We start from the raw sequence: 15,784 nt of genomic DNA, 5'->3' as shown, positions 1-15,784 counted from the left end.
CTGGAATAATTTGAACAAAAATAAATGAAGTAACATAGTATGGATTATAACCCTAAGGATAAAATAAATATCCATGAATCCATATGATGGTTGAATAAATAAATGGGTAATAAAGACACATATTGGGGCACCTGGGTGGCTCATTGGGTTAAAGCCTCTGCCTTTGGCTCAGGTCATGATCCCAGGGTCCTGGGATCAAGTCCCGCATCGGGCTCTCTGCTCAGCAGGGAGCCTGTTTCCTCCTCTCTCTCTCTGCCTGCCCCTCTGCTTACTTGTGATCTCTGTCTGTCAAATAAATAAATAAAATCTTTAAAAAAAAAAAACCACATCTCTCATATGGAATAATTCCAAAAAAATTTAGAGAGATACTCTCCCTCTTACCTTAAAAAAGTAAGGCTTACCTCCCTGTCACTTGAGTGTCTTGTGCTTCTGTGGAGTATGGAAAGGGAGAAACAACAGTAACTTCACAGTGACTTGGAGTATACATGTATACTCTTCTATGTACTGTTTGTAGTAACTCGGAGGAACTTGACAAACACCACTTCAGGTGAACAAGTTTAGCATCATCAGTGATGAGTCGTACTGGTTGTATGTACCCTTGATAACAATGTGAAGAGTAGCACTTTGGGACTCAGCATATAGAGGGGAATTGTTATAAATCATTAGAACTATAGATGATGAGACATTTCTGGGCCTAGCTTAGAACCCCAGGAATATAATTAATCAGCAGATACTCCAGCTTTCCTGATGTAAGAGTTGTAACTAAAGGGAACCCATTTTATGTGTACATCCTGGATGGAGGAAGGGTGGACTGTGGTATATTACTGTCTTCACAATCTTTCTTTCCTCGTGGGAGGGTATAGCACAGTACATGTGCCCTGTGGGCATTCCACAAATGTTTGATTGAGTATTGTATATTGAGGGTGTCCTGTCTTGCTTGGTGGGAACATGTAGGAGAGATACTTCACCTTCCTTCAAGGCTCAAGAGATTGGGACACTGAGTTTGGAAAAAAGGGGTTAATTATTATCACTGGAATTCCTTGCTAGTTATGAAGAATCAGATAGGTTATTAAGGTCATTTTGAGTTACGAATTAGAAAATGAGTTTTGAAGACCTCTCCATTCTGAATGTTGACAGTACTCACCTGACTGGATTGTCTTGGCAGAATATTTCTTGGAAGACTGTATTCAGATGACCCACTTTATTCCTCCACCAAAGGACAAGAAGAAGAAGGATAAGGAAGATGATGGTGGTGAGGATGATGATGTAAGTGAATCTTCATGGAAAGTTTTCATTAGGGACAAATTGTTATTGTCGTGAACAGAATGATTTTAGTAAAAACATGTAATGAATTAGCTTTATAGAAAAATTTTTTAGGGGCGCCTGGGTGGCTCAGTGGGTTAATCCTCTGCCTTCAGCTCAGGTCATGATCTCAGGGTCCTGGGATCAAGCCCCTTATCGGGCTCTCTGCTCAGCAGGGAGTCTGTTTTCCTTCCTGTCTCTGCCTCTCTGCCTACTTGTGATCTCTCTTTCTGCCAAATAAATACATAAAATCTTTAAAAAATAAAAAAAAATTTTTAAAGTAACTATGAAGTCTGTTTTTAAAGTAGTTGATGTATTTTACTCCAAAGGATTCTGTGTTCAGTGATAAGCTCTTTTCATACCACAAGTTAAGTAATTTCTGGATAAAGGTTAAAAGAAAAAGGAGGAAAAAGTAAGATGTTCAAAGGCCATATGTGGTTAGAAATAAGTCCCATTTTGCAAGGGTTTGTTTTCCATGGATCACAATATCTGGCAAGCTGGTAGAAAGGCAAAATCTTGTGCCCCATCCCAGATCTACTAAGATCAGAATGTACATTTGACCAAAATCTCCATGTGATCCATATGTACAATAAAGTTTTCAAAGCAGCAGCTATCCTCCTAGATTAGAGAGCCTTTGTGTGATGACTATGAGATGGAGGGTATTAAAGCAGGGAGTTAGGAGGGATTTCCTAAGAAGAAAGAGGAAAAAAAAGTGACACTTTGAGATTTGGACCAATGATAATGTAAAAATGCATCTTATATCTAAAACTTTGAACAGAATAAATACTGTAAAACAGCAATGCAGGATTTGATAGGAAATAAGCTGGAATATTTTTAATCAGAAGATAAGAGGATATAAATGAATAGCAACTAGAAAGTTTATCAGGCAGAAAAAAGACCAGTTGTAATAACAACTTTCTTCTTACTAAAGGCTTGGTTTAGCACTGATTCTAAGGCAGACTTTTTAGAAAATACAGACCACATCATTTTAGAAATAGATGATCAGATGAGCTGCCAGCAGGACACTTATTTAAGAGTTAAAGGACTTCATATTTGGTATAAGATGAGTCTGGGAATTACACAGGGAGGTGTTGTGTATAGGTAAAGTAATCATGGTAATTGATGCATGGGACCATAGGAGCAGTTCATAAACTAGTGAGGAGAATATTTTTGAGAGACCAGTGGGGTAAAGTCTTAAGAAAGAAATATACTTGGTGGAAGGAGCCATTAGAAGTTTCAGAGTCAAATTTAAGAGTTTGTGCTTGAATTTTAGATATTGCCTGTGGGAAATATTGGTCATGAGGAAAATTAAGTATCTCAGTATGTAGTAGGTTCTACATTTTTAGAAATTAAATTTCTTCTGTATGTCAGATACGACTAATCAGCTAGAATTAATAAGGACATTAGGTGTTATTTGAATGTTAAGGACAAATTTAAGAGACAACTTGTGACCTGTAGTCATTAAGACAATTCAAAATACATCTCCCTGTTTTCTGCAGGCAAATTGCAACCTCATCTGTGGTGATGAATATGGTCCAGAAACAAAGATGAGCATGGCTCAGTTGAATGAAAAAGAAACCCCTTTTGAACTCATTGAAGCTCTTCTTAAGTACATTGAGACCCTTAATGTTCCTGGAGCTGTGTTGGTTTTTCTGCCTGGCTGGAATTTAATTTATACTATGCAGAAGCATTTGGAGATGAATCCACATTTTGGTATGCGTCTTTAAATTCTCACATATTTGACTGAAAAATGAATATTTTTGCTTGTGCTTTGCCATCATGTGAAAACAAAATGTAGTATTGTGCCCGTATTTGGATAACAATATACATAGTATAGAGCAGTTTTAAAACAGACTATTTTTAGACTTTAACCTTTCCTTATTGTTATAGGGAGCCATCGGTATCAGATTCTACCTCTGCATTCTCAGATTCCTCGAGAGGAACAGCGCAAAGTATTTGATCCTGTACCAGCTGGAGTAACCAAGGTAAGTAGTAAGCATTTACACTCACGGGGTTGGAAGTTACATAGATCTTAAATATTACAGCCTTCAGGGAATGACCCCCCCCCCCCCCAAATTGCAGTCCACCTAAATTGAGAAGGGAAAGAAGGCGTCTTCTCTTCCTGAGCTTAGTAAGTTTTTCATTAGTTGGGTGGTGAGTGATTTTTTTAAGACTCCTGGAATTCTCTTGTCACTTGTTACATAAGCAAATCCTTATTTTAAGTGCATAACAGGAAAATATTTTCTGAAATGTAATTTTTCTTGATACTTCTTCACAGGTTATCTTGTCCACAAATATTGCTGAGACTAGCATTACCATAAATGATGTTGTTTATGTCATTGACTCCTGCAAGTAAGTTTCCAAGGAACCTATTTGCCTAGAATAAATCTTAAGAATGTTCCATGTAGTATTTAGTATCAGGTAACAGAATCAAAATCACCTTTTTTTTTTGAAGTCCTGTGTTCTCTAAATTATTGTGTATTGTATATACTGGGTTACAGGCTAATTAGTAATTCTTGATGTTGATTTATCACAAGTCATGGTAGAAAGTTGACAAGGCTTGACCCTTGTAACTTCTGAGTTTCCCACTACTCTTGTCTGCTAATATTTGCTCATTTCTCATTAGGTGTTTCTGTTGATCACAGCCATACAGTAACTCATACTATTTAGTTTATGAAGATGAACAATATTTATCTTACAACAAATACCTACCTATGGGACATTTACTTAAGAATTAAAAGAGTTCATATTTGGTATATAATGAGCCTGGGAAATACACGAGGATGCATTGTGTACAGATAAAGTCCACAATTACATGGTAACTGATACCCAGGACAGGAAAGGCAAAGCTTTGTCATATCTGGCTAGCTTGTGTCCCATGTCTTCTCTATATAGTCCCTCCACCTCCCTGGCAATTGAGAAAGATCTGCCAGTGCCCGTTGCAGGGAGTGGTGACTAGCACGCAGCTCCCCTGCGCCAGCTCCAGTCGTAGTGCCAGCTGCCCGTGTGGAACGTTGAAGGACTGTGAGATTGCTTAGGGGTTTGGCAGGACTGTGAGGGCACTACTCGGTGAGGTCATCAACTTTTAGATCGTAGATAGCCTGGAAGTTATACTCTTTGGGATAGACTTGGGTTGAATAATTACTCTTTACTCTTATGTATGTGCCAAATCCTGTTTGAATGCTTTTCATTCATTAATTCACTTAATGTTTATAAATAAAAACTCTATGAAGTCAGTAAGAGTATTACAGCCATTTTCAGATGAGGAAAATGGGGCACAGAAAGGTTAGTAACCTGGCCAAGACCATCGGCTGGTAAGTGGCACAGATGTGTTGTTACTGCCTCTTAGAAGGTTGACAACTCAAGAGGGTGTGGTCAGATTCTTCCTGGTGCTGCTGTTCACAGGCTTTATGTCTGCACAGCTACCTGGAAAGCATCTATCCCTTAGCGGAAATACGATAGTTATGTACTGGTGGTACATGTGAGTCTTAGAATTAGCCACTGTTTCCTATTTAGGCAGAAAGTGAAGCTCTTCACTGCTCACAACAATATGACCAACTATGCTACAGTATGGGCCTCCAAAACAAACCTTGAGCAGCGGAAAGGACGAGCTGGCCGTGTGCGGCCTGGATTCTGCTTTCACCTGTGTAGCCGAGCTCGTTTTGAGAGGTAAGACCCAATTCTTGAATAAAGACTGCAGATTTGTTTTTTCACCCCTTCATAGAGTACATTCCCTGCTGCCCCCATCCTGCTATGAACTTAAACTCAGAGCACATCAGTGTCTCCAGTTACACATATTGGAGGATAGATAACTTGGCTTAAATAACAAGATTGTGGCAAGAGTGAGGGGCGCCTGGATGGCTTAGTTGGTTAAGCAACTGCCGTCGTCGGCTCAGGTCATGATCCTGGAGTCCCCGGGATCAAGTCCCACATCAGGCTCCCTGCTCAGCAGGGAGTCTGCTTCTCCCACTGACCTCTCCTCTCATGCTCTAACTCTCACACTCTCTCATTCTCTCTCTCCCTCTCTCAAGTAAATAAATAAAATCTTTTTTTTTTTTAAAAGATTGTGGCAAGAGTGAAATTGTCAATGATGGCATGGTTGCTACTGATTTTCTGATTATTACTGATCTCTTAAAGGGAGGCTATGTGGACATTATTTTAGTTCCACTTATGTCACTTTAGGATTACTGATACTTATGGAATGGTTAACTTATTGAAAAATACATTTAAAAAATACTTTTATATTTACAGAAATCCCCCCCACCCAGTGTTAACACATCACTGTCTCAGAGGATCCTCCTCCTATGCCTGAGAAATAGAGGGCATTACTTGGATAAGGAAACTAAAACTTAAGGCACTTAGCTGACTTTTCCAGGACTGAAATCCAAGTCTGTTAATACCTTGTCCAGTTCCATTTCTACTGTGTGCCTGTTGGGAAATGTTTGTGTTTGGGACTTTGTTAGAGTACAGTACTTGTTTCTTTAGTTCAGGGAACAATCTAACCTTTAAAAAGTAGGTCTCCCAAATGTTGCAGCCAGTCTCCTGAGCTAACTTCTGATGCTCAAATAAACTGACATTTACAATTATCAGAGAGCCCTAACTTACCAGTACAAAAGCAAATCAACGTTTCCTTGGTTTTTCTGCAGTGCATTATATACATCTGGTCACCTAAATTAAGTCTGTCGCACAACACTTCACTGTGATAAACACACACATGTATAAAACCCCTAACTCTATATTTTGGTCAATTGGTCAAAGCTAACGCACACATGTAGATATCCAGAAACACATAACTATGCATCTTACATCTGTAATTTATAGAGATAAGGATTTTTTTTTTAACCAAAATAGAGTGAAAGCCATCTACTAATTAGTAATGGCATGAATAGACCTATAATGAAGGATTTTTGTTCTTTTCTCTATAGGATGAGGAACAGATAATGCTATCTGCATTTATGTAAACCTTATTTAAGCTGACTTAAGTCTTGCCAGTGGTGTTGGAATCATCTCTAAATGGGTCCCATGAATCTTCATCACGAATAGTGTATAGCCAATAAGTCTGAATTAAGAAATTTAGAACATAGGCACGAAGGGGTGACTGTGTAGCTCAGTCAGTTAAGCATCCGACTCTTGATCTCGGCTCAGGTCTCAATCCTGAGGGTTATGATTTTAAGCACCACCACCCCACCTCCCCCCACCCCCCAGCAAAATGTAGAGTCCTGGATTTTAATACCGTTTGTACCTATTCGATCACATAACCTAAATATTTACACTCTTTAGATCTCTGTTTCCCCATTTTGTAAAATGAGATTAAGTTATTGAACTTTCTGTGCTCCTTCAGTTGAAAATGAAAGATAGCATAATGCCAAACACAGGATTTGTTTGAGAACTAAAGGAGTTAATATTGTAAAATACTGAGAACAATACTTGGCATGTGGTAAGCTCCCAGTAAATGTTACCTATTATCATTGTTAATATTAATTTGTAATACAAACTTTTATTATTAAAATTTTTAAGGGTTAGATCTGTGAAATCCTTTCTGGTAGCACTAGATTTTATGAACCAGGACAGGAAGGTGATTGTGGGAATGTTAGTATTGGCCCAAATCTCTACAGAAAGTCTTACTACCATTTGTTGGGGTGGGAGGGTGGGGGAGGTGTTTGTTTTTGAGTATAGTTGACACCTGATGTTACATTAGTTTCAGGTGTACAAAATAGTGATTCAACAACTCTATACCTTAATCTGTGCTTCTCACCAGTGTAGCTACTACCATCTGTTACCACATAGCGCTTTGACAGTACCATTGACTATATTCTCTATGTAACTTTCATTCTTGTGACTTATTCATTCCATAATTAAAAGTCTGTATCTCCCCCTCCCCTTCACTCATTTTTGCCTGTCTCCTCACCCTGTCCCCTCTGCTGTATCTAGCTACTGTTTTTAACCCATGTTTGTCAGCAGGCAAGACCCGAAGAAATTAATAGGTATGGGTAATAACAGAAAGGATTTGGGATAATTTTTCATTTTGCTTCACCCTCAGATGAAAATACCATCAAGCTATAATTGTAAAATCATAAACCACTGCTCATGCAATTAAGAGGGTCTTGTCTAAAGAGTCTTTATAGTAAATACAAAATATTCTTTGATAATTGTAAAAGGATGAGGGAAGGACAGCTCTATAAACCTGATTATCTCTGCAAAAATTTCATTAAACAGATGTGTATATACAAGAGTGGATGGTTATTTTATGCTTTATTTCACTTAGGCTCGAAACCCACATGACACCTGAGATGTTCCGAACACCATTACATGAAATTGCTTTGAGCATAAAACTTTTGCGTCTGGGAGGAATTGGACAGTTCCTGGCCAAGGCGATTGAACCTCCGCCTTTGGATGCTGTGATTGAAGCAGAGCACACTCTTAGAGGTACCTACAAATACAGACCTAACAACTTGTTAATTGTGCCATTTGTCTTGTCCTGGCAACTAGCATGTAACTGATGAGTCAGGATACAAGCAGCAGGCTGTGGTTAAGTCTTCCAGTGTTGCCTTACATACTTGATGTGGTCAGTTTTATAAAATGAGGTAAGAAAGGGCTGAGACAGGTCTTCTTTTGGTAAAAAATGTCATTTATTAACCAATATTTAACGATCAGAACATGAGTTAATCATGATACAGTATTTTATCTTTATCTGTAAAAACATCTGTTTGTGTTTTCTAATCATGTCGTAGAAGTGGTATAGTATCATGGGAAAAACTAAGAGCATTGTCTGGGGGAATCTGATTTTGAATTTTGAATCTAGTACTTATCTGCTGTGTGAACTTTGGACTTTTACTGTCCAGATTTCATTTCTCTCTTAAAATTATCAGTAGATGATATCAGACTTAGATATGTACTTATGCTGTTACTTTAGTTTTTGTATGTATAGAGTTTGCATGGACTATTCAGTTTACAATCTACAGGGCCTAATTCTAGTACTTGCTTCCTATCAGGTGCTCCAGAATTTGGTTTTGTTGTGTTTTTGAGTGAGGAGAATCGTTGGCTATGGGCTTGGTGCTGGCAGTTGGTTTCACAGATAATGAAAGCTCAACCTGTAAAAAAAGTGTTTCATCTTTACCTCAGTTAAAAGGGGTGTTTGTTACTATTTCTGCTCACAAAGAAATATCTCCCCACAGAACTTGATGCATTAGATGCCAATGATGAGTTGACTCCTCTGGGACGAATCCTGGCTAAACTCCCCATTGAGCCTCGTTTTGGCAAAATGATGATAATGGGATGTATTTTCTAGTAAGTGCTTTGTATTATTGCTGATACTTAAATGGTAGAACAATTTGAGAATCTTATTCCCCTCCCCATAAAAACAGGATGGGCTCAGAAGAAAAAATTAAATTCTTAGGTATAGAAGTGGCATACTTCAGATACTAAGGAAAGAATGAAATGGGAAGAATGCATGGTTCCAGTAAATGGACAGCTGGGTCTAGCTTGTTGTGGGGAAAGCACAAGTTTCTCGACAGAATTGCAGTTAGTCTCAGGAGCATAAGTAGTTGTCTTTGAAAGAAAAATAACGCTAGGAAAACAGGTATATTTTATCAGGAAATTTTGAAGATTAGAGATTTGAGAAGATGGGAAAGAGAATAAGGAAAGGAAAATAAAATACTTGGTCATAATTTATGCTAAATATACATCCGTTAATATCAAAGCTCCTTATTTATTTTTTCCCTTTCCGCCTCTGAAGAGTGCAGCTGTAAAAGTTCTTTGTTAAGCCCGTCTCTGTGCTAATAAAGTGGTATCATAGCCAGTGAAGACTCTGGCCCACGGTGACAGTATTGCTCGTGGACTGCTGGAACAAGAGTCTGAAAGGACTGAATTTTCTTGTCTGTTTCAGTGTGGGAGATGCTGTCTGTACCATCTCTGCCGCCACCTGCTTTCCAGAGCCTTTCATTAGTGAAGGAAAGCGACTGGGTTATATTCATCGAAATTTTGCCGGAAACAGATTTTCTGATCATGTGGCCCTTTTATCAGTCTTCCAAGCTTGGGATGATGCTAGGTATGGGTTTGAAAGAAGAAAGTTGTAAGATGTGAGAACTGTCTCGAGTTTTTAATGTATTAGAGAATGACTGTTTATTAATCTATTTTAGAATGGGTGGAGAAGAAGCAGAGATACGCTTTTGTGAGCACAAAAGACTCAATATGGCTACGCTGAGAATGACCTGGGAAGCCAAAGTTCAGCTCAAAGAGATTCTGATTAATTCTGGATTTCCAGAAGGTAGGACTCTCACATTGTAAAGATTTATCTGAAGTGACATTTACGCAGCACATGTACTTGGCAGTGCAGGATATTTTAGCTTCAGACTTCAGACCCTGTGCTTTTTCTGAGATAATCAGATTTTCACATTTATTCATTCTTTTTAAAAAAGATTGAAAAGGAAGCAAAAGGTTGTGATGCTCAAATTGTAATCTGCTATACAGATGATTAATAGATGTTTTAAGAATTGTGCTACCTTGACACATTTGGGTTTTTGTTTTTTTGTTTTTAGTCTCTTTTATCTTACGAAGAACAGGTGTAGCTTTTAGCAGTTGTAGAATAAGCAGTTTGTTGAATAACCTCAAATAGTGGTTTGTGAAGTGATTGATCATTCTGCCCACATGTTCATGTTTAGACATGAAATTTACCATGTTAAATTTTAAGTGCCTTTAAGTAAGGTTTTAGTGTGCCGGGAAGTAAGATGGCTTGGATAATGTGATGAAGAGACCGTAATCTAGCTGTTTATTTCTTATATTAGTTGAGCTATTGAACTTTTGTTCTCCAACTAGATTAAAATTCCTAAAATTGGGAATTTCAGCACATAACCAGAAAGAGCTATGTAGTTGAGAGATAGAGTATAGTTGGGCAAGATGGCAAATTTTAAAAGGATATGATCTAAATAACTTAACAGACAAAATGTTTTCTTCTGTTGTAAACCAAGTTTGTAGTTTTTTATCAAAATCAAGGAAGAAGGAAGGGCATATTTTGTATGATAGAATCCTCACAATAATTCTGAGATAAAGGTATTGTTACCTTGTTCATAGAGGAGAAAACTAACACAGAAGTTTAAATTACTATTGCAGGTTCATTCAGTTGGGAGGTGGTAAGATTAGAACTCGGGTTTGTCCAGCACAGAATATGTCCATGCTCTTAGTGGTCATGGTCATACTTCCCAAATCATGACGAGAAATACTCCTAAAGCATAGTCTGGGTGAAAATATTCGCTCTCATCCAGTGGGCTCCCCTTGGATTGTCGCTCCATCTTCTCTAGAAAGAACAGCTGTTTAGGAACAACAGATGTAATACTTTGTTCACCTATTGGTTAACTCACTCGGCAAGTAGATGATTAACGGGGGGTTGGGGTAGGTATCTGGGGTGCCTTTTTGTCTTTTAAGTAATCACTCCAGGCTTGTGTTGTGGTTGAGTCTAAAAGAGAATGCAAGTATTTTAGTCTTCTTGTGGTGGAGACTCCGCAGAATTTCTCCTTGAAATTAATGTGGGTGCAAGAGTTCTGAGAAGACAGGAAATTAGGCAGGTTATCCGAAAAAAGAGGTGAGAAGGAGTCAGTTGTCCTAATTCTCTTAACTAGTTTAAATGCAGTATGAAGATTAGCCAGATAATCTGATATTTTTATGCCATTCCTCTTACAGATTGCTTGTTGACGCAAGTGTTTACTAACACTGGACCAGATAATAATTTGGATGTTGTTATCTCTCTCCTGGCTTTTGGTGTATACCCTAATGTGTGCTATCATAAGGAAAAAAGAAAGATTCTCACCACTGAAGGGCGTAATGCCCTTATCCACAAGTCGTCTGTTAATTGTCCTTTTAGCAGCCAAGACATGAAGTACCCATCTCCCTTCTTTGTATTTGGTGAAAAGGTAAGAAGAAGAAGAAGGAAAAAAAAGATCAGTTTAGAAAAATTCATGTTGAAGGACCTGCATGGGCTCAGTACATTAAATATCTGACTTTGGATTTTGGCTCAGGTCATGATCTCAAGGCCCCTTTACAGTCTCTGTGCTGAGCATGGAGCCAGCTTGAGATTCTCTCCCTTTCCCTCTGCCCCTTACCACCCACCGAAAAGGAAAAACTTCGTTGAAAATCTACATTGTCATTACTTATTGTGCAGTGGGAACATGAGTTTTCATTTTTGAAACATAGTTCATTATCATTATATGGCCATTGATTGGCAGCTGGAATGTCATCTGTTTCTTCTTGCCTCTTTTTCGTCTACAGATTCGAACCCGAGCCATCTCTGCTAAAGGCATGACCTTAGTCACTCCCCTGCAGTTGCTTCTCTTTGCCTCCAAGAAAGTCCAGTCTGATGGGCAGATTGTGCTCGTAGATGACTGGTATGGATTTTCAGATGTGAACTCCAAACTGCATTCTTAGAATTGAGGTCTAATAGGGTTCATCTGTTAATCTAACTTAATTTGTGAGATAAACATGACAAAATTTCATGACATAAATGAGATGCTTTATAACATTGTCTTTTCTTGGAGAATGGTGTATCCATTAGTTCAAACTCAGTAGTAAGTCATACTAGTGGAAACATGCATTAGGGATTGAAGCCACATCTGCCCCCATGCATACCACCCTAGGGCATTGGAATTTAACTGGAACTTGGGTCCTCCTTTATATACTCTGTATGTTGGCTAGAGACTACTGGTAAGCCTGTAGTAACCACCTGACAAAAAATTAATAGATCTTAGTGACCCGTCAGTAGGCTAAGTCGTATTCCTGAAAACTCCAGCAAAGTGAGTCTCTTCTTTCATTCTTTTATTGGAAGCTGAATGATCTGTATTGCTAACAGTATTTTGCTTGATAGACTTTCTGGTTTACAGTACATGCCAGTAGCCAGCTGTGTGTTTTAAGAAGTTAGTGTAAGACTCTTACCATTCTTCGTACCTATGATTCCCTAAGTCTGGGGAGTTAAAAGTATTAGTACTTACAAGTTCAATTTATTCCATCACTTACCGTGTGTGAAATTGAGATAGTAGTCTTTTGCTGTATGTACCTTTCTTGTACTTTATCGTTTTTCTCTGTTTTAGGATCAGACTGCAAATCTCTCATGAGGCTGCCGCCTGCATCACTGCTCTCCGGGCGGCCATGGAGGCTCTGGTTGTTGAAGTAACCAAACAGCCTAATATCATCAGCCAATTGGACCCTGTAAATGAACATATGCTAAATATGATCCGCCAGATCTCTAGGCCCTCAGCTGCTGGTATCAACCTCATGATTGGCAGTACACGGTGAGTACACAGTAACTTCTCCTTGAACCAAGCAGAGGACAGTGGCTTTTGCTGGCCTAAAATTCCCATAGTCAGCTAATAGAGCACTTGTTTATTTAAGTTAGAATTCTAGACAAACACTGAATATGGAATTTAATTCTGGTTAAAACACAGAGAAAAAAGGATGTTACTAACTTTTATCTCTGTTAATAGTATATCAGTGCATATTGGAGATTGAAAGGGACCTTGAAAGTACAAAGTCCAGGGTGGGTCACATGACAGGAAAGTGACAGAGCCTAGACTGTTCTCTTTCCACAGTTCTGTTTTGCCATCTTTAATGAAAAAATGTTGATGGGCTAAATTGTTGCTTCTTCAAATGAAAAGCCTCAAGGTTTATCTTAGTAGGGAAGTGTAAGAATATGACTGTCTTAAAGATGAATAAAATTTCTTTTAATTCTTAGAATGTTTTATTTGGTTCACTTTTTTCCACATTTTTAATCTTTCTTTGCTCACAATTCTTTATTTGGAAATATTTGATACTTGCAGAGAAGACAGAAGACTAGAACAGTGAACACTCATATAGTCCTATAACTTAAACTCACTAATCGTGAGCATTATGTGACACTTCATTTCGTACATGTGTGTGCACACTCATACCTCCTTTTTCTTAATCATTTGTGACTAAGTTGCAGAGGTTATGACATTTTACATCGGTATATTTCTTGTGTCTTTTAAGCACATAGCTATAATACCATGATCACAGCCCCAAATTTAAGCATTTAACAACACTGTCTTTTATATACATATTAAAATTTTTCTAATTACCCAGAAATATTCTTTAATTTCCCTTTTAAGGATCACTTACTGCTTTCAGTTGTAAACTGTTAATAATTTTAACATATAAAACTAGAATTCATGAAACATTCTGGGTCCCATTTTGCTATAAACGATTTACTTTTTAAATTTTATTAATCATACACATAGTATTCATTGTGTGCCAGGCACTGTGCTAAGTGCTTTTCTGGTATTAACTCATTTTAATATTTGATCTGTCTATGATGTAGGTAGCTCCTTGCCTGCTTTAATCTGAATAAGGAAACTAGCACTGAAGTTAAGACCCAAGGCCATATGGCTAGTGAATGGTGGGGCTGGATTCAAACGAAGGCAGTGGTGGCTCCTGAAATAGTGCTGTTACTTACTCTGCTCTACCTCGGTGCTCCAGTGGGTTAAATAATGTAGGAGAATTACTGAGGCGTCTTCAGAAAGAAAGAAATAATAATGTCATAGGCAGATACAAATGTGGTGCTCATATGCATTTAGGAGAGAGATTATTTTTGGCAGGAGGGATGGTGGTTCAGAAGGCCTCACATGTAATCTGCTCTGTGAAGGACCAAAGTCCAGAACCTAGAAAGGATGGCATAAATACAGGAAGGTGTTTAGGATGCGAGAATATAATGGTGGCTTGCGTTACACTAGGGAGAATTGAAATGGGGAGGAGTAGATTAGGCAAGTTTGCAGGAAGTAGGAAGAACTGGTGATGGATTGAAATGCGGGGAGCAGGGCAGTGAAGGAGTGAAGACAGATCCCGGCTGTATTTCTGACTTGGACAGCTGCTGAATACACAGTGCTAGTCTCTGTAAGAAAAGCTGCATAGGAAGAATAAGCAGTTTGGGGTATGCTGAGTTCGAGTTGTTAAGTGAGACATCTTGATCCAAGCAGTTTTTCATTACCCCTCATTTTCTGTGTTTGCCACATGAAACATTTATGTGTAAACAAACCACCACAGGCATTGTTCAAAAAATGTATTTCAGAGTTAATGTAGGCAAATACTTGGTGATAAAGATTAAATAACACTGCCAACTCCCAAGAGCCTCTTCCTTACATGTTACTGCTTTTGTAGGATGCTGCGTAGCTGAGGCTCAGTGAAAGCAAACCCTCCATCATAAGTTGTAAGGACATACTGCCAAATGGAAGATTTTTGAGAAAGAACCAGAAAGAACTTTAGAAAAACAGACGGTTACAGTCGATGCATTGTGTAGCTACTATGGAGTAACAGATTTATTTTATTTTAGTGTGTATTTGTGCACCTGGCTTCATTTTCTTTATGTATTAAATTTTCAAATATGATTGTTTATATTTTATGACCAGTTGAGCTGTATTAAGGATCTTTTGCTAAAGAGGTGATTTTGTACTTTTCCTAGGTATGGAGATGGTCCACGTCCTCCCAAGATGGCTCGCTACGACAATGGAGGTGGATATAGACGGGGAGGTTCTAGTTACGGGGGTGGAGGCTATGGCACAGGAGGCTACGGAGGGGCTGGAGGCTATGTTGGTAGCGGAGGCTACGGCGGTGGCGGCGGCGGCGGCGGTGGCAGCGGCTATGCTGGTGGCTCCAACTCCTACCGTGGAGGCTATGGCGGAGGCTACAGAGGAGGTGTTGGCGGTGGCTATAGAGGTGGCTCCGGAGGAGACTTCAGAGGGTCGAGTGGAGGAGGCTACAGAGGAACGGGGGGATTCCAGCGAGGGGGTGTTAGAGGGGGCTATGGGAGTGGTTATTTTGGACAAGGAAGGGGGGGAGGTGGTGGCTATTAAAACTTGTTATGTCAGTGCCTATGCATAGACAGTTAAAAAAAAAAAATGCATGCTACCTGTTTTCCCAAGTTGTTTATTTGATGCCAGTAAGTAAACCCATTTTCCACCCATTTTGTGGCTCATTATAGTTTAAGGAAACCAAGCATATAGATACATTAGTGCTTTTGTTTATATTATGTAAAATACACTGATTCTAAAACTACCACAGTTTGTATTTTTTCTTTAAGGAGTAAAGATATGCCTTTAAAATTAACTTGATATTTTCTTGGCTTTAGTTTAATACAATAGAAAATAAAAGTATTATACCAAATACTGGCCATGTAGTTCATTGTTGACGTTACACGTCATGTTGTTGACGTTATACTGTTACTTGTAGTATTTAGAATAAATAGCCTCGAAATAGAATTGTTCTTCCAGTAAATACTGGCCAGTGCACAATTTCACATGGACCTCTACCCCTTAATAAAACTTGATCTAGGGCTGAACATTTTGACTTTTTCCCAGCTTTGTCTTTGAAAAATCTAAGACCAATGTAAGCATTCTCTTTTTTAAGTTAGTTTGCAGTGTGAAAATTAATTTTAATTAGAACTAAAAATTAACCCACAAAATTCTTGAATTAAGGTTATGTTTAGTTG

At 38.5% G+C, this 15,784-nt stretch overlaps 1 protein-coding gene across 3 annotated transcripts in view; it reads left to right on the top strand.

Annotated features, from left to right (window-relative positions):
- The window catches only part of DHX9 (DExH-box helicase 9), a 52,877-nt gene extending 37,418 nt beyond the window's left edge, over positions 1 to 15,459 (top strand). For 2 of the 3 annotated variants that reach the window (XM_032862678.1, XM_032862679.1), the window contains 13 exons: positions 1,166 to 1,266; positions 2,802 to 3,015; positions 3,193 to 3,287; positions 3,581 to 3,654; positions 4,819 to 4,971; positions 7,568 to 7,728; positions 8,478 to 8,589; positions 9,188 to 9,349; positions 9,441 to 9,568; positions 10,978 to 11,207; positions 11,563 to 11,678; positions 12,378 to 12,578; positions 14,759 to 15,459. In XM_032862678.1, the coding sequence (XP_032718569.1) occupies positions 1,166 to 1,266; positions 2,802 to 3,015; positions 3,193 to 3,287; positions 3,581 to 3,654; positions 4,819 to 4,971; positions 7,568 to 7,728; positions 8,478 to 8,589; positions 9,188 to 9,349; positions 9,441 to 9,568; positions 10,978 to 11,207; positions 11,563 to 11,678; positions 12,378 to 12,578; positions 14,759 to 15,149 (2,138 nt within the window). In that variant the 3' untranslated portion in view covers positions 15,150 to 15,459. Of the gene's footprint in view, positions 1 to 1,165; positions 1,267 to 2,801; positions 3,016 to 3,192; positions 3,288 to 3,580; positions 3,655 to 4,818; positions 4,972 to 7,567; positions 7,729 to 8,477; positions 8,590 to 9,187; positions 9,350 to 9,440; positions 9,569 to 10,977; positions 11,208 to 11,562; positions 11,679 to 12,377; positions 12,579 to 14,758 lie in introns of those variants that run through there. The other variant, XM_032862680.1, reaches the window with a different exon arrangement.
- Positions 15,460 to 15,784: the final 325 nt, after the last annotated feature.

This window comes from Lontra canadensis, unplaced genomic scaffold (genome assembly GCF_010015895.1).
Source record: "Lontra canadensis isolate GAN:19392208 unplaced genomic scaffold, GSC_riverotter_1.0 scaffold24, whole genome shotgun sequence".
Lineage (NCBI taxonomy): Eukaryota > Metazoa > Chordata > Mammalia > Carnivora > Mustelidae > Lontra > Lontra canadensis.
Note: the sequence above shows the minus strand (reverse complement) of the source record. Positions and strands in the feature narration are given on the sequence as shown.